Source organism: Nicotiana tomentosiformis, chromosome 2, assembly GCF_000390325.3.
Source record: "Nicotiana tomentosiformis chromosome 2, ASM39032v3, whole genome shotgun sequence".
NCBI lineage: Eukaryota > Viridiplantae > Streptophyta > Magnoliopsida > Solanales > Solanaceae > Nicotiana > Nicotiana tomentosiformis.
In genome coordinates this window covers 150,679,514-150,702,612 of record NC_090813.1, presented here as the reverse complement: position 1 = coordinate 150,702,612, position 23,099 = coordinate 150,679,514, and the positions used below count along the sequence as shown (strand labels likewise).

At 37.6% G+C, this 23,099-nt stretch overlaps 1 protein-coding gene across 1 annotated transcript; it reads left to right on the top strand.

The window, feature by feature from the left end:
• The first annotated feature begins 15,698 nt into the window (after window positions 1-15,698).
• Window positions 15,699-21,202, top strand: LOC104090387 (glycine cleavage system H protein 2, mitochondrial-like). Its single transcript, XM_070196241.1, has 3 exons — window positions 15,699-15,977; window positions 17,842-18,101; window positions 20,805-21,202. The coding sequence occupies exons 1-3, from the start codon at window positions 15,902-15,904 to the stop codon at window positions 20,931-20,933; spliced, it is 465 nt and encodes a 154-aa protein (XP_070052342.1). The 5' UTR covers window positions 15,699-15,901; the 3' UTR covers window positions 20,934-21,202.
• The last annotated feature ends 1,897 nt before the right edge of the window (window positions 21,203-23,099 follow it).

The following is a 23,099-nucleotide window of genomic DNA, read 5'->3' as shown; positions in this document are numbered from 1 at the left end:
CCCTACCACATACCCTATAGCAAGCACTATACTTACCTGAATCAACCGAGAAGGACCTGCTCATCTGAAATATGGCAGAAGAATTAAAGAAGTTGACCGGAAGAGTCTAGAGCATTGAGGGTGCAAAGGGTATTGAAATATTGAATTATGAAAATTTGTGTATCCATCCAAACGTGGAGCTACCGGAGGGTTGCAAACCTCCTAAGTTTGAAATGTTTGATGGCACCGGTGATCCCAAGGTGTATTTGAGGACTTACTATGATAAACTCGTAGGAGTGGGAAAGAACGAGCAAATCCGCATGAAGATGTCCCTGCGAAGTCTCACTGAGGATGCCTCATCCTGGTACATCAGTCAGAATCCAAAGAAGTGGTCTAACTGGGTAAGTATGGGAGCCGATTTCATGGATGGATTCAGGTTCAACAATGAAAATGCGTTAGGCATTTTCTATATCCAGAACCTCAAGAAGAAGCCAACGGAGACTTTTCGTAAGTATGCCACCCGTTGGAGATCAGAGGCCGCCAAGGTGAGGCCGCCGCTAGAAGATGAACAAATGAATAAGTTTTTCGTCATAGTTCAAGATCCACAGTACTATGAGAGATTGATGGTTATAAGGAATTATAAGTTCTCTAACATCATCAAGTTGGGAGAAAGAACAGAGGAGGACATCAAGAGCGATATGGTTACTAACTTTGAAGCACTGCAAGCTACCAACAAAGCCTTACAGTCCGGAGGCATTTCAAAGAAGAAGGAAGTGGGTGCCGTGATGGTAGTCCAAGGCCCTAAACTACCGTCAAACAAACCCGTGTTTGAACCAATCAAGGGCTCGGTATATCTCAGCTAGTATCATAGGAATGATGGTGTATTTCTGCCCCTCGATTCCTTCCATCACGGCCCTGGCGACCATGGCCAAAAGAGTGTGAATTTTTCCTCCTTGCATCGGAAAAATTAGCAAACCCAGAAAGATGACTATGAAGACATAAATTCGATGATGAACCCATCCCAAAGAAGTGATAGTCAACTCCTCATGATGCAAACGGTATGATTTACTGTGTCCATACCGTTCACAGAGAAACTCGAAAGGAATAAAGGATTTCTTCAAGCAACCCAATTCATCATTCTTCTTGAACCCTAGCACTTTCAGTAAACCGTGTGGTGTACGATTTTCTAGCACCAACAGAACCGAACTATCCCTTGACAGTTTGGCAAAATCCCAAATTTCTTCTAAAAGAGGAGTCATTTCTGTATTGCCGAATCGGAAGACAACCCTCTTTTCATCCCAGAAAATAGTGGCTGCTTCAATTAATTCTCTGTTTTGCCAGACATTCAACAAATACGACAAATTAACCAATACCCTTCTTACGTGGTTTCTATCACATGGCACAAGGTCGTTCCACCAGTCAATCAGCAAAAATGGGATATTCTGGATCGTGCCAAACTTGGGAATTTTGTGCAATAAAATAAAAATGTTAGCCCTTTCCCCCTCCAGATTCGATTATTTACGCAATAACGGTCAACATGTTGTCATATTTTCTCCAAGTAATGCACATAACATGATTGCGTCCTTTGGGGTTGTGAAAATTCCTTTGGACTTAGGACAAGGTTTATCTAAGCGGATTAATGCATCATTGACGTTTAATCTATACTAGGTTTTAACATGATGCATGCACATTTTAAATTAGAGTGAGGTTTCTAGCAGGGTCTAGACTGATTCTCTCAAGCGTATGACTTGAAAGGGAAAGGTACTGGACCGTCGATTGCACAGCTGACCGACTAGTCTACCGCTAATAAGCCTTTTCGATTTTAAAGGATATTTTAGGAAAGCGTGGACACTCATCAAGTGCCGCTATGTTGATAATAGGCATGAGTGAAGAATGATGTTGAAGGCATGCTTATGCATAAATAATAATAGGGAGCCAAATATTTTTGTATGGTGAAAACACATAAGAGTAGTAAATAACGCGATATAATGAACAAGAGAAAGAAAGAAAAAGAAAAACAAAGGGAAGAAGTTAGCATAGTTTACAAAACAAATTCGAGAAATATAATTGGATGCGGCAAATAAAGGACATAGGGAAGGGAGATCCATGATATAGCAATTTTAAGCAAATAAGGGGGGTAGGAAGAGGGATGTTCATGAAAGAAGTCAAACCACCCAACAATCCACACAAACAAGAATTCTTTATGGTAAGAGCCTAAGTATATTTTCAATAGAGTCACCATGCTGTCATGCCCCATTTTCTCGCGAAAACGAGTTTCGACATGTGACAACTCTTTTAAATGAGTATTAAATTAGAAGAGTCGCCACCCAACGATTCTTAAGGTGTGTTAGGGGTACTTATTTGAAAATAACTCTGATTTGACTAGTCTATGTCATCAAAGATCGGGTAATGGTTAAAACTACCTCGAAGAGAAGGTATTAGGCATTCTCCGAAGTCCACAACTGTGCGTCCCGACCGAATTCTAGACTATGTAGGATTATTGGGTTAAATTAGGTTGTAGGTTGCTAAATTGTTAATTAATCCTAGGTGGTCAAATATACACATCGATTAAAAGCAAATAATTATTTAAATCTAGTTGTGGAGAGAATTAAAGAACAAGTAAGGATTATCACCGAAAACTATAAAGGGGGCCTATGTTTTTAAGCCTAATGGATCAACTTCCGTGCAAAGTCTACTAAGACTTTTATAATCAAAGTGCAATGGCTATTCGGACAATTTGTGTGTCATCTCCAACTACCCTCATTACTATATTTAAGTTGTTAACCTAATAGCACATTAATTGATTCTAAGTCCTGTCTTAGAATAGACACCCGTCCCTTCCTATAGTTCAGGAGGCTTTGGACACTATTCTAAAGGGATGGTTCTAGACTTCAAGAGAATCTCAAGTTTCTATTTCTATTCTTATTAGTGTCACATAAAAGGGAGCACATTAGGACTTAAACAAGCAACACATAAGATACTTAAGGGCTCATGTTGGACTCCAAATTAATTAAGTTAAAAAAGTGAAACCGACTCCTAAATGTATTAAGCCTCTCTTGAGTTAATATAAAAGATAATAATTAAGAAACTAATAATAATTAACCAAGAATAAAATTGCTCAAATCTCAGACTTAAAACAGAGCAAAAGCCTCAAAGTAACGCACTTGAATAGATCAAAACAAGATTAGAATAGTACTAATTGACACAAATTCAGAAGGCTAAAGAAAATCCTTGAAGGCTTAAAATCTATGGTTAATAATGGACATGGTGCAAAGATTTTCTTTTTTTAAGACTGTAATGGATAGAAGATATCTAATAGCATCGGGTATCAAGTTTCAAAAGGTTTAGCTTATTTTAAATAGCCTAGAAAACACTAATAAGAAAGTGATAAGGGTTGATTAGTTCACATAGCACACCAACTCTGATTTTTATATACGATGAGTGATAATAGATCAAGTAGATAACTAAAACATGCATCTGTGAGCATATTAATAAACTAAATTTGTGCAGTAAAATCCTAAGTGTAGGAACTTCCAGATTAATTAAGTTAATTTGTTATTAACGCGATAGAGTAATAACATGGTCATACGTAAAGGTGGCAAAATGGTTAAAAGAATACAGTTATCCACCCATATTATCCATTAAAAAATGGGTTGGATAATAAACGTTTTAAAAACGGGTCGAATATGGATAAGAACCATATTATCCACTTAGAAAATGGTTAATCAAATGGATAACCAATGGATAACTAATGTGTTTAACTTTTACATTTGTAAAGACTCAAATTGGGGGTTCCTCAAGTTTGGAAGACTAAGAATTCTCCCAAAAGTGATCATATTCAAGAAGCCATAGATACTATAGATATCCATAGTATCCGCCGGTTAACTCGTTTTTATCCGTCTCAAATACGGGTCGGGACGGATAAATTATTCGTTTTTTGAATTACTCATTTTCGACCCGCTCATATCCGACCCGACCCGCCCGTTTGCCACCCTAGTAATACGGATGAGAGCGAAAAATAGGCTGAAGCATTTTACAAAATGAAACGTCAAGCAAACTCGAAAGAGTAGACATCGAGCCAAATAGTAGCGCTTATTCAAATCTTTCCTCTATCAAAAAATAATAAAAGATTCAAAGTAAGAAAAGAAAAGAAAACATATGGAGGTTTTGTTTCAAAATAAAAATAGAGAAGAATATATAAACTTCATATCTGTGCTAGATAAAGGATAAAAGATGTTAAGCTTAAAAAAGAGTTAGTTGCTGGAAGCGAGTAAGAATCCGAAACACTAATAGTTAATTACTTGACACATAACAATTAGCACACAAATGGCCTAAACCAAACAGTTAGCGCGCAATGAGCAAATAACTCCTTTTCCCAATATGCCTTCACTATTATCAGCGGCTTATAGAAATACAACAGGGGGGGGCTAAGAAATTAACTAAGTGGATTTCTGCCTCGGGCAAATCTCTGCATAGAATCCTATGGGCCTTCCCGATTCCCATGATCAAGTTCTCCCTGTAACTTCAAGCATACCAGAGATACACAGAGGCATTTGAAAATGTCTTAAGCATACATCTAAAACTATTGTGATACAGAAGCTGATTTTATATCGCATTAGCTAGTGGGGATATTATTCCCTAAAGAGATGCTTTCTAACCAAGTTCATATGTCTCGTTTATTCACCAAAGTGATAGGCATGTCATGAGGTCAAGTTATCAAGATTATTAGCAAAACCAAATTTATTAGTACAGTGATGAAGTTAAATTACACCCTAAGAGCATAATATCTAGATGTCAGGATACTCAAACGGAGACGAATATGTGTAACATTCATGCAAGAATCGTAGAACCAAGCATGTAACTTAACAGTTAGGACGACGAATCCATATTTTGAGATGATACTTAATATATTTTTACAAACAATACATCCACCAGACAATTAAAGATGTTATCTCTAGTTAATATTCATCAAAAGCTTATCCTTAAACCATGCTTTTTATGTCCAAAGAATCAACAAACCAATACAGGAATCAAAGTATAGAAGTGTATAGGGTCGAAATAGATTTCGGCCTTCGTACGATCGATCGAGGTCAAAACGTAATAGATCGGAGTAAGACTTCGAGATGGGTTCCGAAGATGATACAAACAAGCTTCGAGCCCGAGGGACCGATCAATGTCGAGCGCGATATCATTATCAAGCTCGAATCCAAATCGAACTATGATGCAAAGTAAAATTATTGAGCTTATGATTTAGAGACCGACTAACACTGACCCCGAATCAATGCAAGGATCCGAGTCAGAATCGAGCTCAAGTCAAGATCGAGAGCTCGAGTCAAGACCGAAAACTCGAGTCAATATCGAGCTCATAGACAAGAGCCGTTGCAATCCCACTAGAGGAGAGAATCCTGGCAGGAATTATGGAAAAACTGATTTATCATGGGTCTCCCACTGTGTATTTTTAATTATATCTAAAGTAAGATCCCTCTACTATAAAGGGGATGGTTATTATTTCTGTAAAGACCAAGTTTTTGCTTAAATTGTAATTCAAGCACTATATTCTCCTACAGTGAAGAGTTGTTCTTTTAAGCTTCATAAATTGATTCAACCTGTTCAGTCCTAAAAATCTTCTTCTTTACAACCTTGTTTACTTTGTACTCTTAGCAATCCAGGTTTGATATTTTTATTTATCCTTACGGTTTGTATTATGCTAAATCACATATCCTTAGAACTACGTACAAATTTAACTCTATCCATTTTTCGGGTAAACAGTTTGGCGCCCACCATGAGGCTAAGGATAACAGTGTTTGTTTGATACAAATCTGCAACACACACCAGTTTATGCTCGTCTTTTGAGGGTGTCTCTGACTTCTAATCAGCAATGGCAAACCCTCGATTAATGGCTTTATCTACCGATAACGAAGCCCACCTTCAATACGAAACCAATAACTTGATGCCCAAGGTCGGAAGGCCGCTTATCGATGTCATTGAAGCTCGAGTTGAAGTACCTGAAGCTCGAGCAAAAGTACCGCTAGATGTCAACACGCATGTGGCATTTGAGGCGAACCAACATTCTGAGCCTGAAAATAGCATTCATGGCGGCACTCGATTTGCAGCTCGAGACTCCCATAACGTGGAGGAGAACAGAGTCAGCTTGCGCATGATCTTTCAAATGTTGCAAGCCCAGCAGGAAGCGATAGCTCAGTTACAGAGCCAAACCCAGCTACAAAGCTGACCGAAGCCCAGTCCACCTCGAGAAATTGCCCACCGTCGGAGCCAGCCGTAGTAAGGTCAAACGAGCAAGAATCGCGGACTACTCCCAAAATTTTTAAAATACTTAAGGAGCTCACAAAGCGAATCGAAGCCAACGATAAGAAAGTAAAAACAAATAATTTCAGGGTTGATCATATACCAGGGGCTCCGCCCATGATAAAAAGGTTGGATTGCAAGAAATTCGTACAAAAGCCTTTTCCCTCGAGTGCAGCCCCAAAACCAATCCCAAAAAAATTCCATATGCCCGAAATTCCCAAATATAACGGAACGACCGACCCCAACGAGCACGTCACTTCTTACACGTGTGCTATCAAGGGCAATGATTTGGAAGACGATGAAATCGAATCTGTGTTGTTAAAAAAATCGGAGAGACCTTCTCGAAGGGAGGAATGATTTGGTATCACAACCTACCACCAAATTCCATCGACTCATTTGCCATGTTAGCATATTCTTTTGTAAAAGCACACGCTGGCACCATAAAAGTCACAACAAGGAAATTGGACCTTTTCAAGGTAAGACAAAAAGATAACGAGATGCTGAGGGAGTTCGTATCTCGTTTTCAAATAGAACGAATGGATCTGCCACCAGTCACAGACGATCGGGCAGTTCAGGCTTTCACTCAAGGTTTGAACGAATGAAGTTCGACTGCTGCATGGCGGTTGAAGCATAACCTGATCGAATACCCAGCCATCACGTAGGTCGACGTGCACAATCAGTACCAATCAAAAATTAGGGTCAAAGATGATCAATTGGGGTCTGAACCCGCTGCTCGAAGGGATATTAATCGAGAACAAGGTCTGATCGGGGATCGATATCGACCATATAATAGAAATCGCAGAATCAGTGAATCGAGACATAACCTCGGACAAAATAACAAAAGAAATGATCGAGGTCAAGAGTCCCAGGGGCTGATGAACAGAGGTAGGTTCGACAGGCCTGCCGGATCTAGGGAAGCGCCTCGGTTATTGGAGTATAACTTCAGCATCGATGCATCCGCTATCGTGTTGGCTATCAGACGCATCAAAGAAACTAAATGGCCTCGACCCATGCAGACCGATCCTGACTAGAGGAATCCCAATCAAATGTGAGAATATCATGGCACCTACGGCCACAAAACGGAAGATTGCAGGCAACTAAGAGAGGAGGTAGCCTGGTTATTCAACAAAGGGCACCTTCGAGAATGTTTTAAGCGACATGGAGAAGAACCATTTCAAAAATAGGGATTTTGGCAAGCAGAATGAACAAGAAGAACCACAACACGTCATTCACATGATCATCGGCGGTATCGATACCCCTCAAGGGCCGGTGCTTAAGCGCACTAAGACATCGATTGTGAGAGAAAATCGATCTTGAACTGAGGATTATGCACCCATAGGAACTTTATCTTTCAATGATGAAGATGCAGAAGGAGTTATACAACCTCATAACGATGCACTGGTAATATCCGTATATATGAATAAAACTAAAGTTAAGCGTGTGTTAGTTGATCCAGGTAGCTCGGCCAACATCATTAGATTGAAGGTCATAGAACAACTCGATTTACAGGACCAGGTCGTACCTGCAACCTTGGTTCAAAATGGATTCAATATGGCATGTGAAACCACCAAAGGCGAGATAGTTCTACCGACAAGCGTGGCCAGGACCATCCAAGAAACAAAGTTTCACGTAATCAAAGGCGACATGAGGTACAATGCCTTTTTTGGAAGGCCATGGATCCACAACATGAGAGCCGTACCTTCGACCATACACCAGGTCCTTAAATTCCCAACATCGAGAGGAGTCAAAACAGTGTACGGAGAATAACGGACCGCAAGAGAAATGTTTGCCGTCGAGGAAGCAAATCCAATATCCTCGCCTTCGCCAGTAAAGGGATCAGGCTCAAAAGGGGAACGAGATACCAAATTGCAATCTCAGACATCGGCCTTAACTCGACCAGATAATCAGAAGATCGGCGAAGATGATGATCAAAGGACCCCTCGATCCTTCGTGATTCCCGATGATTCCCACGCTACCAAATCATCGATTGAGGAATTGGAGCAAGTCACACTAATCGAGCACTGGCCCGAACGGAAGGTATATCTAGGAATGGGATTAACCCCCGAACTCATGAAAAAACTTATTCAATTTCTTATCGTTAACATTGATTGCTTTGCCTTGTCCCATTTAGATATAATAGGGATCTCGCCGGACATAACGACACATCGGCTAAGCTTGGACCCTAGGTTCAAACCGGTGAAGCCAAAGAGAAGACCCAGTCCGAGGTGAAGCACGCATTAATAAAGGACGAGGTAACCAAACTTCTCAAGATAGGGTCCATTCGGGAGGTGAAATATCCCGAATGGTTAGCCAATATAGTTGTAGTGCCTAAAAAAGGGAACAAACTTAGAATGTGTGTAGACTATAAGGATTTGAACAAAGCATGCCCTAAAGATTCCTTTCCGCTGCCCAACATCGATCGCATGATCGATGCCACGGCCGACCACGAGATCCTTACTTTTCTCGATGCCTATTTCGGGTATAATCAATTCCAGATGAACCTGGAAGTCCAGGAAAAGACTTCATTTGTCACCAAATATGGAACATATTGTTATAATATGATGCCCTTCAGGCTAAAAAATGCGAAAGCTACTTACCAACGCCTAGTTAATAAAATGTTCGAAGAATAAATAGGTAAATCAATGGAAGTTTATATTGATGACATGCTAGTTAAGTCCCTGCGCGCAGAGGACCATTTGACGAATTTGCAAGAAACATTCGATATTTTAAGAAAATACAACATGAAGCTCAACCCCGAGAAATGTGCTTTCGGGGTCGGTTCGGGCAAGTTCCCCTGCTTCATGGTGTCAAAAAGGGGGATCGAGATTAACCCCGATAAAATCAAGGCCATCGAAGACATCACCATCGTGGACAATGCGAAAGCCGTACAGAGGCTAACGGGACAGATTGCAGCCTTACAGAGGCTAACGGGACAGATTTATTTCAAGATCGTCAGATCGAAGTCACAAATTTTTTTCTCTACTCAAAAAGAAGAACAATTTCGCTTGGACCCCAGAATGCCAATAGGCATTAGAGGAATTAAAACGATATCTATTGAGCCCACCGCTGCTTCATACTCTAATAATAGACGAAAAATTTGCTTGTATTTGGCAGTATCAAAAATCGCGGTAAGCGGTGTCCTAGTTCGAGAAGAGCAAGGTACGCAATTTCCCATTTATTATATAAGTCGGACCTTAGGAGAAGCAGAAACTAGATATCCGTACCTACGAAAATTGGCGCTTGCACTGATAAGCGCCTTTAGGAAGTTAAGATCGTACTTTCAATGTCACCCCATATGCGTATTAACCACTTACCCGCTTCGTAATATTTTGCACAAGCCCGAACTATCAAGTCGATTGGCCAAATGGGCTGTCGAACTCAGTGGGTACAATATCGAATATCAACCCCATACGGCCATCAAGTCTCAAATTTTAGCAGACTTCGTGGCCGATTTCACGCCATCCCTCATACCCGAAGTTGAAAAAGAACTCTTGTTAAAATCGGGTAAATCATTGGGGGTTGGACCCTCTTCACAGATGGTGCTTCGAATGTGTAGGGGTCCGGGCTTGGCATCGTGCTGAAACTCCCCACGGGTGGAATCATTAGGCAGTCTATCAAAACTTATAGGTTAACTAACAATGAGGCCGAGTACGAGGCCATGATTGCAGGTCTCTAGCTGGCCAAAAGTTTGGGAGCAGAAATGATTGAAGCTAAATATGACTCTTTATTGGTAGTAAACCAAGTAAACAAAACCTTCGAGGTTCAAGAAGGCAGAATGCAGAGGTATTTGGACAAATTACAGGTAACTTTGCACCGTTTTAAGGAATGGACTTTGCAACATGTGCCTCGAGAACAAAATGGTGTGGCCGATACACTCGCAAATTTGGGGTCATCGGTCGAGGAAAATGAGATCGATTCGGGGACTGTCATTCAACTCTCGAGGTCTGCAATCGAGGAGGGGCACGCCGAGATAAACTCCACAAGCTTAACCTGGGATTGGAGAAATAAGTATATTAAATATTTGAGAAACGGAAAACTCCCATCGAACCCTAAAGAGTCAAGGGCCCTACGAACCAAAGCTACTCGATTCACGTTGGCTGAAGATGGGACATTGTACATAAGGACATTCGATGGACCATTGGCAGTATGCTTGGGACCGGGAGACATCGATTATGTTTTACGAGAGGTCCATGAAGGCACTTGTGGGAACCAATCCGGCGCCGAATCACTGATTCACAAAATCATCAGAGCAGGATATTACTGGGATAGCATGGAAAGGGACACTAAGGAGTTTGTTCGAAGATGTGATAAATGTCAAAAGTTTGCACCGATGATCCATCAACCCGGGGAACAACTTCATTCAGTCTTATCCCCATGGCCATTCAAGAAATGGGGGATGGATATCGTCGGCCCCCTACCATTAGCCCTAGGTAAAGCTAAATTTATTTTATTTATGACTGACTATTTCTCTAAATGAGTTGAAGCATAGATGTTCGAGAAAGTAAGAGAAAAAGAGGTTATAGATTTTATCTGGGATCACATCGTGTGTCGATTCGGGATACCCGCAGAAATAACTTGCGATAATGGTAAGCAATTTATTGACAGTAAAGTAACAAAATTTCTCGAAGATCATAAAATAAAAAGGATATTATCGACATCGTATCACCCCAGCGGGAACGGAGAAGCCGAATCAACAAATAAGACTATCATCCAAAACTTGAAGAAAAGGTTGAACGAAGCCAAAGGGAAATGGAGAGAAATTCTGCCTGAAGTCCTATGGGCATATCGAACAACATCAAAGTCTAGTACAGGAGCAACTCTGTTTTCCTTACTATATGGCTACAAAGCCTTAATTCCAGTCGAAGTCGGAGAACCCAGCGTAAGGTTTCGACATACATCGGTGGAATCGAACCATGAGGCAATAAACACTAGCCTCAAATTATTAGGTGAAAAACGAGAAGTGGCACTCGTTTGAATGGTTGCACAAAAACAACGAATCGAAAGGTACTACAATAGAAGAACCAACCTCCGCGACTTCAAGATCGGGAACTTAGTCCTAAGGAAGGTCACCATCAATACTCGAGATCCTAATGAAGGGAAGCTCAGCCCAAATTAGGAAGGACCCTATCAGGTCCTCGATATAGTCGGAAAGGGATCTTATAAACTCGGAACGACAGATGGCAAACCATTATCGAACAATTGGAACATATCACTCCTCAAACGATATTATTTTTAAGGTATGATACTCTCTTTCCTTTCACCCATATATACATATTCGAAGCTAACCCATTGCAGGAGTTCGACCAAAGACGTCGAGACCTCAGGTTTTAAAGTACGCATTGCACTCTTTTTCCCCTTAGATCGGCTTTTATCCCAAATGGGTTTTCCCGGCGAGGTTTTTAACGAGGCAACAACCATGTGCTACCTGAGGGCAATTCAACAGTACCCAAGGCTTCTTCATAATCAACCTCGAATACTAGGGGGGCATTAGCCCTCAAATATATCAAGTTCTGATGCAAGAAAGTTATTTCGTAACAACAGGGTTCCAATAGGAAAAGTTGTAATAGCCAAATGGTCAAAATGAACCATGCTCATGTAGTTGGCCCGAGCCTTGACACAAAATATGAACACATGTATAATGACTTGTAAAGAAAAGCTCTCTTCTATACCGACATCTTATATCCAAGAAAACTTCCTCTATTTAATACGGACATTTACCGAACCTATGGCATTGTGAAGGTTGAAAATGATTAGTTGAAATCCAAAATTGAGAGGCTCCGAGCTTGACTCTAAGATCAAGAAGACTTTTTCCTCCTTGAGAAAACATATGCAATTTATCATATGAGGAGGAAGACTTTGGAGGAGGCCAAAGAGGGAATTGCAAACATAGATAATTGCATTGCTAAAGCTCGTGGATTGGAGACAACTGTTCTCGACAACATTCCTGCTCGGCCCATTGCTTCAAGCTCTTTGAACACCAGCTTCGAGTATTCAAAAATCGAAGAGTAACCTGAAGAAGAAGAAAAAATAAGGATGATGGACTTGAACTTGATGCGGAACAACCTTCACCTTCAAAAGAAACCGAAGACAATTATCTTCCTTTGGGCTCCGCATGTAAAAATAATTGATGTATATATTTTTACTTTTTCTTTGTAACTATGCCAAAACTTCTTTATTGAGTTTGGCAATTTAAGTAATGAAAGAAAGTTTTTGCTTAAGTATTGTGCAAGAAATATTCTTTTTTATTTAACTAAAAAAGCTCGAGAATTCTTTTTACATCCGATAACTTTAATCCCGGGCATTCATACTTCCGGAATCTACCCTTTAACTGTGAGGGTTTCATAAGAGAGAGACCTTATGTTTACGGTGCTCTTGAAGAGGACGTCTCCTGTTCATTCTGGCACAAGCATTTGAAGTTTAATTAACTATCAAACATAAAATAATTTAACATATCATTTGGACAAGAAATAAGATAAAAATAAAAGGACTTGATTTATTCCTTCCATCTTTAAAAGTACATTCACATAAACATTCAGTTGCTTAAGTAAATAAAGCTGTCAATACATGTGGCTAACTCGTACAACTTATTTCTACGGGGCTGATCATGCAGTCCCCGGTCCTGATAAGACATAACATCCGATTCTGTTAGTCCTTGATCTTTGTTACACTTTTAGTGCTCTAATATGCAATAGTTTTCCCCATCATTTGGATGCTAAGTATAATAATTCGAACACAGGAGATCTTGCTATCGTCGATGACCCTTTCTTCGTAGTATGCTTTACATTGCTGCCTCATTAAAAATCTTGCCAGAAAAATTCAATTGGGACAAAGGAAAAAAGAGTGCAGCACATACTTTCAGTATCAATAAGGATCTTCAGCACTAATACCTTTTGAGGCGAGTCACATTCTAATTGCTTGGCAATTTAACTCCATCTTGATTTTTCAATTGATATGAACTTTTACCGGTTATAGCTGAAATTCAGTAAGGTCCTTCCGGCGTTAGTCCCAGCTTCCCGACATTAAATTCTCGGGTATTTTGAGTTACTTTTCTCAAAACTAAATCTTCAACTTTGAAATTACTAAGATTTGCTCTGCGGTTATAATATCTTTCCATCCTTTGCTTTTGTGCTACCATCCTTACATATGCTAAGTTTTGATGCTTCTCAAGAAAATCCAACTTAACCAACTTCATTATTTGCCTCCTCGTTTGCCCGGGAGTACCTTATGGTCGGTTCTCCAATCTCTATCGGGATCAAAGTTTCCGCACTGTACACAAGTAAAAATGAAGTTTCACCCGTGTTCAACTTCGTCGTTGTTCGATATGCCCATAACACACTTGGTAGCTCATCCGGCCAATTACTATTAGCATCTTCTAACTTATTTTTGAGATTTTGAATTATTACCTTGTTGGTTGACTCCGCTTGTCCGTTAGCACTTAGATGGTATGGAGAAGATGTAATCTATTTGATCTTTAATCCTTCCAAAAACTTTGTGACTTTGGAACCTATAAATTGCGGCCCATTGTCACAAGTAATTTTTTTTTGGTATTCCAAACCGACAAATGATGTTATCCTATATGAAATCAATCACTTTCCGCTCTTTGATCTTTTTGTAAGCACCTACTTGAATTCCGTCATCACCCGGTCTTATCTTGAGAGGTGATTTATAATTTTCCTTTGTTGCTCCCTCAAAATTTTAACCATCTCAACCACTCGTTCATCATCCATATCGTCAGGAGTTGGCTTTCTCACATGCCGAGGATTTTTTTCTCCATGAACCGGAGTTGTTTCATCTCCTTTGTTGTGAGTTATACTGGTTGAATCATCACGTTGGAACATATCCTCATGCTCGTTGTGTGTTTCAACATTGTAAGAATTGTTCACATCGTTAGCTATCATATCTTATTGTTCTTTTATTAAAAAAAAATCAAACTTCAATAGTAATAGATAAATGGATCAAGGTAATTACACAATTGTCTATTCCCTACGATGGGCGCCAAACTGTTTACCCGTAAAACAGTACAGTTGAATTTGTACCGTGGTTTATAGATACGTGAATTAATTTGATCCAAGAATATAAGAAAATAAGAACAAAAGTAATATTACTGAAATAACTTGAAGAAAAATACAAGCGTAGCTGTAGACGTAGCTTCTCCGGAAGCAATAATAAGAGCAATATTAAGAACATAAAGAAAGAGAGTAATTTGATATAGTAAGATCAAATTATATCCTTTTGAGTATATATGATTTTTCGTGTCCAACTATAGATACAAATTTTCCTATTTATAGCTCTATTCAGGGAGACAAGATCCCCAAATCAAGCTCTTCTTTAATTAGAACAAAACCCCTTTTGATGGCTGCATAACAACATATCATGAATACAAAGATTCTTTGTAACGGTTGGTCATTGAATGCTGTTTTTTCCTTTCAAATCTTCGTTCTCGGTTCCCATGCCTTCGAAATTTATTCAGCACCGATCACATATTTTATCCGGTGTTAACTATTCACTGACTCATCTCTTACATGTCTCCAGATCCACGTGTCATCTCGTCATTCATTCACCTGTTGCTAATCAATTTTATCCCATACAATATTGTATCATATTGTTACTTTAACTACAATATTTATTTTGATTGTTACTTAAATTTTATTGTATCGTATCGTTTAAATCCGTGGTTACGTAACGACGAAAAGTGCCAATTTATGGAATGACCGATTTGGTGTGGTTACGTCGTTTCCTTATTTTTTCTCTAATCTTGCCCTTTTTTATTATTAAATAATCCTATATTATCCTTTACCCTGCCTTTTATATAATAATATTACCTCGTACCTTACTTTTTTCTTAATAATATTGCAAGTTTATTCTTCATATTATTGGTGCATGACATCATAAAATGACGACAAACAATACAATTTATTCAAATATTGTCTATATCAAAACGATACAGTACAATACAATACAATATTATACGATACATTGTGAAATGATACATGACAACTATCCAAACAAGTTGTAAAGGTCTATCGTAAAACTGAAAACTTTATAAGAATAAATTCTTTTCAAAAAGTTGGTACATACTAGTTTCTCGTACTTCCTTATCATATTTTAAATGTAAGGACAATTTTGGTAAGTGCATGCAAATAAGTCTCTTTTGAGAAAAATAAATTTATCGTTATATATTGTTACTTCCTTATTTTATTTTTTTATTTTTCTACAAAATAATTGACCAATTATATCTCAATCACAAATTAGTTGCTTGAATCAATTACATCTCTTTTTTTTTTCCTACGTCAATTACTAATGAAGTGACAAAAGAAAAAGTCAAAAGTCAAGGCTAGGAAACAGGAAGCTACCATGAGACACTCCACATGGAATGACCTGCCAGAAAAAGGTTACAACACTCCAACTTCTCCATATTGGTTCTAGTGACACATCGATCCACCAACTCCTCTGCCAATTGCCAAATTTTCTCCCTGATTATTTATTTATTTAATCATTAATAACTATTTATAGCTTCCAGCTTTTTGCATAATTTTTTAAAGCTTTTAGCCTAGCAAAAGAGAGAGTGTGTGTGCCGCACTTACAGAGAGGAGCACTGCTTTGAGTACTTTAAAAGATGGCTACCAAGTTGGGGGCTTCAAGGGCTGCTTCATACCTCAGGGTATCAACGTTTCACAGAGCATTTGCTACTGGTAATATATATGGACATAGATTCACGTTTATATATATAACATTTTTATCATGTTTTCTCTTGTTTTGTTTTGGGTTGTATGAATGTGAATCATGAATTTGTTTTACAAGATTTTTCTTGATCTGTCATCCCGTCGATTAAAGATCCGATTTTTGGAAATTGGTTGTGCTTATTTTGTCTATTTGGATCAATAGAAGTATTAGGAATTTTTTTTTTTCTTAATGTTTTCTTGATTTTACAATCTGTCACCTTTGTCATGTGAATATTATCAAGATCGTGTTGAAGGGCAAATGATGTTACTGTTATTTGCTTTATCTATTTTGTTAAAAATGTGTTATACTCTATGTGAGATCTGTATATGCTGGATCAATATTTCTTTTTTTGGTGGGATAATGGTGGTGTCCGGGCCAACTTTGGCGTACCTCAGCTATTCCATGATATACCTGTTACCTCCGACCAGTACATGTATCGGATAACTCTGTCCACCAAAGCTTAGGTAAACGGGAAGAAAACACCTAGTGATTTTTGCCTACTCCATTGACCACTAGGCCACTCCCTTGGTTGTGGGATCAGTTATCATCGAGATTAATAATGAAATGGAATGTTATTTGCATTTGATGTTCATTACTTTGATGTAGTACTGGAAAATGGCAATGAATATATATCTCAGCATTGACAGTTTCCAAATTTTAGTGGTGGACCTCTGAAATTTTGCATTTGTTTTAAAGGATTCACTAATGGAGAACGAGAGTATAACTTGTTAGATCAGATTAGTAACTTATAGCAATTCTTCTTCTTTTGTTCAATTTTCGGTGTTTTCAAATAAGATCTTCCCTTTAAATTCTACCAAATCAAAGAGAAGTTCTAAAGCAGTGTCTATTAGTATGCCTAAATGAAGAATTATGGTATATGTTAGTTGTTATCCTTTTCTATAGCTAGGACTTCTCTAAATTTAATTGTTTTTTCTCATATCTTCTATCTAAAAGCTTCAAATACAAAGGCATTTTATCAATGCATTACCATATGTTTTCATATGGATAAATGCAAAGAATATGGAACTCCTTTAACTGAGTTTGCTTGGGTGTATTATCTGGGTATAGTTAGCAGGATTTAAGCGTGGTGCTATACGATTTTTTCCATTGAGTTAATCACTGCCAAAAGATGTACAACTCTTCATAAACCCTCGTCATGTTTGATTGAGGTATCATGCTTGAGCTGGAGGGTACGTTCAATTCATAACCAAGAGTATCCTTCACCCAGGAACCTTGGTGATGACAAAGCTTCTTGGAAAATGAATTTAATGGAAATCAGGTACCATAGTCCTTCAGTTAAAAATGAATACAGATAAAAGAATCGTACCAATTAAAAATTTGAATTATGTTATACTCTGAATGGTGATATAGTTTGGAGTGATCATATTGGATTTCCTTATATCAATTGGTTTTGTCGATTTTGTTCACTCGTATGCTAAATTTTTAGATGGAATTCCATGTGATAATTGGTTTCTACCATGATATGTCTGGTCCCTTTGACTTAATGGTATATTATGGGAGGTGTTTATTTCTTGGACCATGTGAACATAGAAAAGTATGTAATATAAAACTCAGAAGGGTTGGTAGTGGGTGCAAGAAATAATGCCTCCTCCTGCAAAAGGGGGTGAACTGGCAGACAATGTTTAATGACCCCATTTGATAAAACCGCTCTCTCTTTTTCTACTGATAAAGAGAACAAAGAAGAAAAAACTTGTTAAAGAAAGGAAAGGGAAAAGCAGAAAAGGGAGGGAATGGAAAAAGATTAAGTAATGTACTAATGTTTGAATATGATCCGTCAGCGTATTGACTGTTTGGGTTCAAATTCCTTTGCAGTTGTCAAGGATTTGAAGTATGCAGACTCTCATGAATGGGTCAAAGTTGATGGTAGCTCTGCCACAATAGGCATCACAGATCATGCTCAGGATCATTTGGGTGATGTTGTGTATGTTGAATTACCCGAAGTGGGGGCTTTTGTTACTCAATCTGGCAGTTTTGGCGCTGTTGAAAGTGTCAAGGCCACCAGCGATATCAATTCTCCAGTTTCAGGAAAGGTGGTCGAAGTTAACGAGAAGCTCAACAACACTCCTGATCTGGTGAGTTTCCGAGTTCTCTAGATTATTTTCTTTCATTGAGGTGTAGCTTTTAGTAGAAAATATAGAGAATTTCTAGTGCTTTTTATTTGTATTTTTGTTTTGTATAATATTGGCTGAATTTTTAAATAGAGAAACATGTTCAATAAGGATTCATATAGCCGAATCCGACTTATTTGGGACTGAGGCATAGTTGTTGTTGATGTTGAGGTATAGCCTTAGAGGTTGAAGTAAAATGCTGAATACTTCAACCGGACATTCTTGCAAATTGAGTGGATTTTTTGGTGTTTAATCTACGGCATATGCTTCAAGCTAGTAAATTGGAAGAACTATTTACACATACCCAACAGCTGAAACCAAGTGTATTTATCTTCAAACAAATGTACTGTCATTAATCCAGAAGGTCATTCTGAGTTTTGGATATGATGATTTGGTGAATATGTTAAAGTAATGGTGCTATAAACAGTTCTGTTATGCGTTCCTATAAATATAATCCCCCCCCCCCCCCCCCCCCCAAAAAAAAAAAAAAAAAAAGAAAAAGGAAGAAGAAGAAAGAAAACAGCTCTCTTTTGTGGACTTCAGAATCACAATGCTTGCTATGCAAAAAATAGCTCCCTTACAAAGTCTATAAAGGTCACGGTCACCAGTTTATGTAGATTCACTATTGACTCTTTAAGACCTTTCTCAAGGCATTTGTGTAAAACTTCATGAACTTTGTTTATCTTTTCTCAACCCACTCAAAGAACTCCCATACTGCTTTGGTTGCTCGATTACCTATTGACAATGCTTGCTTTTGTGCAAAATTAGCTGTCATAGGTATCCGAAATCCATATGGATTAATTGTTGATGTTTAGAGATTCGTCAAACACTACCTTGCAGAATTTTGGTAAAACTACAGGATATTTGCATTTCTAAAAATATGAGAGTTGGATCAACTCATAATTATCATTATCAGGAAAAATATCATAAGCTAGTGGTATATCTGAGTTAGCTTGAATCTGTTGTGAAATTGTCGAGCAGATTCTTTAGCAAACAAATAACTTTTACAACTGTCCCATGAGGTTTTGAAGCTATCGTTGCCTTCTTTAGCTTAGTTTTAAACTTATTTTTCTGCCTGATTCACACAGGACCTCAAGTCTCCGGACCAATTGTTACTTGCTAGATTATTCAGTGCAATTTTAATTATCTTCTGTTTTGATGCCGATGAAACTTGAAAGCACTAGGAGGTAGGAAGTGTGGGAGGACGGAAAAATATTGTTTGTCAAGGAATCAGGTTCATGGATAGATCATGAAAAAGCCCTACCAGTAACAACCTTTTATTTCTTGCATTATAATTTCTAAAACTCATCATCATGCATCCCTAAGCAGACAACAGATAATAGACAACTCTTTGTAGGCTTCATCCTTTTCGTGTAAAGTTTCAGTTGGTTTGAGATACTCTTGTTAGCACTGTGTCCTTGTATTGATCTTAGAGTGAAGCTTGTTTTTGCATCACGGTAAGCAGAAGTGATGGGATTCTGTTGTCTGTGATTATTCAACTTTTAAAAGGGGATGCCATACGAAGGTCCTTTCTCCCATCTGCTGCCTAAGCCTTGTTGGGTAGAGTTAGCCGGTACCTGTGCTAGGGATAGTCGAGAAGCGCGCAAGCTAGCCCGGACACCACGTTATCCCAAAAAAAGGGATGTCAGACGAAGGTGTCCTTTTAACCTAAGTTGCTTAGACTCTTCACTGTCGGTGCCACACCCGTGTCGACATAACATGGATATGGGATCCGTACTAGATGTAGTCAATCGATTTTGGGTACTTTAACGAAAATCAACGGAAAAATTTGAGACAAATACAACGATTTCTGGAATCAAAACAAAAGGTAGGGTGAAATTGAAGAAATAAAATACCTTGTATGTAGAAACTTCTATGCCAGTCCTTTTCCTTTTATCTCCTTCTCGGATTTAGTCACCACTTAAGTTTTTCAGATAATGTCTCATAATTTAGGTATGTGTTTATAACTTGATATTTAATGAATTATTTTTAGTTGAATCCCTACTCCAGGATCCGTACCTGGATCCGTACTCCTGAATCTTAAAATTTAGATCACGAAGGACCTAACCTCTAGATCCACACCCATACCGGACACTCGCTCCCGAGTCCGAGCAACTTAGCTTTTAACGGGAGAGATAGGATATAGATTGTTTACTTGGATTTTGTTTATCTAAGAACGTGTAGCTTTCTTGTCCCCAAGAGATGGTGAAATGGTTGAGGGATGACAATAATACCTGGAGATTGCAGGTACATATCATAGCTACAACACTTAGTTCGACCCTATCTGCTACATCCTTGATGGGAAACCTTGGCAATATGCGCTTGTCGGTTGGACAATCTGCCTGCGCGGTGGATTAGTTGAGGTGCGCAAAGTTTGTTTGTTCACTAATAATATCACAGAAAAGAGGAAAAAAAAGAAAGAAGAATGTGTAACTTCCTCACCGAATCTGGAGACAACAAAATTGATTGGTGAGACTTAGCTGATTAAATATCACATCTCGAGGCTAATTTCTTGTACTCCGTGGGATTACTTGCTGAATATTTTACTAGTTCAAGTGTTCTCTTTTTTTAACACCAGATAGCATGATGTTGGTTTTCTCGTGTTATCTTTTCATTTTCTAGTTCTTTCTCATCATTTAAAATGACAATATTCTTCCAAAATTTTAGGTTAATGAAAGCCCGTATCAAGATGGATGGATCATAAAGGTGGAGATGAACAATAACGACGAGCTCAAATCCTTGATGGACCATGACCAGTACTCCAAGTTCTGTGAAGAAGAAGATGCAAAACATTGATTTGAAGCCTGATGGAGTTGAGAAAGAAACATTTTTCTTGCAGGATTTGTTTTGTGCATTGTGAGGCTAATTCCCAATTCCAGGGAACTGAAATATTCTACTAGTGATTTCTTAGGTGTTTAATTTAACACGTTGCATTTCATCATTTCTTCTAGTTTGACAGAATAATTTGCTTTTTTCTGGCTTTGCATTTAATTCCCTTTGTTTTCTTTTGATTTTCATCAACATTGGCATTGTTTTACGTTAATATGCATGTTCCTTTATACAAACTAGGCACAAGGTTAATTTTGTTCTGGTTCAGTTCTCTATAAGGATTTCTTTGTAACGTATGGAGTAAAAGTATAGACTAAAAACGTTCGCAATCGCAAAAATTGCAGCAGCGGTCATTGAACAAGTGAAGTAATGTCATCATTTAGCAAATACTAGGTAGGGTATGCCCGTGCTGCACGGGCTCAGCATGATACATATAGCTGTAATCTTTTTTAATGGTACTTATAAAGTGATCTGTTTGACTTTTTCTAAAACCTTTTTTTTTTTTTTTTTTTTTTGGGTATTATCACTTTTAGCCCGCTCCAGAAACTATTTACATTTGGTAGCCGAAAAAGTGTATAAAATTTATATAATTTTTGTATATAAAAATATATAATGTATATATATACAAAAAATATGCATTTTTGTATATAATATATAAAATGTATATATATACAAAAAATATATATTTTTTCGATTATTATTTTGAGAGTGACTATACAATGTCATCTCCCACTTTTTTATTTGAAGAATAACTTCAAATGTGAAAACACAGAATGATTCTGCCTCTTTTTGTACCTGTATATGCTATCTTAGTATTTCTGATATTGTACAGTGTTTGTTAAGGATTGACTCATTTAGAAAATTATTTATTGTATACTCTATTAACAATATAATTAAAATAAAATATAGTAGAATGTACATGATGAACTTCGGAAGTGAAATAGTCTTAAGTTCTCATATTCTTAACCTATCTATAGAAAAAATGATTTTTATCCCGCATGCAAGGAACCTCTCAATCCTTTTGCAGAAGTGTATCAAGATAATGAGTTTACTTGCAGTTAGAATTGCGGTAGAATTTTTTATGTTTCTTTCTTTAATTTTCTATTAAAAGCTTATTCACACGAAATTTATTTTAATTAATATTTGATAATTAGACATAAATGTGGCTAAATCGACCATTTTTCATGTCAAATTAGATGTCCTAGTTATGTACTAATTTTTTTTGTCTATCTATATTTTGTAGATTTTTGTTTATATTCCATACTATTGGTGAGGAAACAAAAAAGTTTTTTCTTCAAAAAGCATACATGAAACTGAAAGTATAGAGCAATTTTCGCTCTTCCTAATAGCAACACATTTAAATTTTATTCTTAAAACATAAAAAATTGTAATCTCTGAGTTCCCTTTTTATCTGTGCAATTTCGAGTGATGAATTAAAATACGTAAAATTATAAAAAAAAACAAGGATAGTCTCAAAAAGAAAAATAATTTGTGCAATATAGTTATTAAAAAGTTAAAGAGAAAGTATCATATGATACTCTTATCTTAAAGTTGTTGAACTATTTGTTTCTTGAGAATGAAGAGAGTACACTTTTTTCTTCCGGAAAAGATTGCAGTTTGACTATACTTTTTAATTTTATGGAAAAGGGTCAAAATTGTCCCTAAAATGATGGTCAAGGGCTAAATATACCCTCCGTCCACCCCATCGGCCGAAAAATGGCCCCAAAATTATTTTTTCGGCTCTTTTCTGCCCTTATGTCTAATGATCAACTTGAATTAAAAAAATCATTTAAATTCACATGTCATTTTATTACTGGTCTAATCAAATTAAATAAATGAAAAAGGGCCAAAACTGCCCCAAAATTATTGGCCCTGGCTAAATATACCTTCCGTCCACCTAGCGTAAATTGTCCACCTTAAAAAAGGCCCAAACCCATCATAAATCCTTCTTTACCTTAAACAAATCTATTTTAGTTTTTTTTTTTGTGGCCAATTTATAAGAATCATAAAGAAAGAAACTAATTTTTTCCCTTCATTTTGTTTGTAATCCTTTACCAATAGTATAATAATGCATTGTGCCTATATAGATAGATTTATATACATACATAGAATTACCATATGTTAAACGGAAGC

Coding starts and splice junctions, on each gene's coding strand:
- LOC104090387 (XM_070196241.1), top strand. CDS start 15,902: ATGGCTACCAAGTTGGGGGCTTCAAGGGCTGCTTCATACCTCAGGGTA. Junction 15,978..17,841: donor TCACAGAGCATTTGCTACTG/GTAATATATATG, acceptor ATTCCTTTGCAG/TTGTCAAGGATTTGAAGTAT. Junction 18,102..20,804: donor TCAACAACACTCCTGATCTG/GTGAGTTTCCGA, acceptor CCAAAATTTTAG/GTTAATGAAAGCCCGTATCA.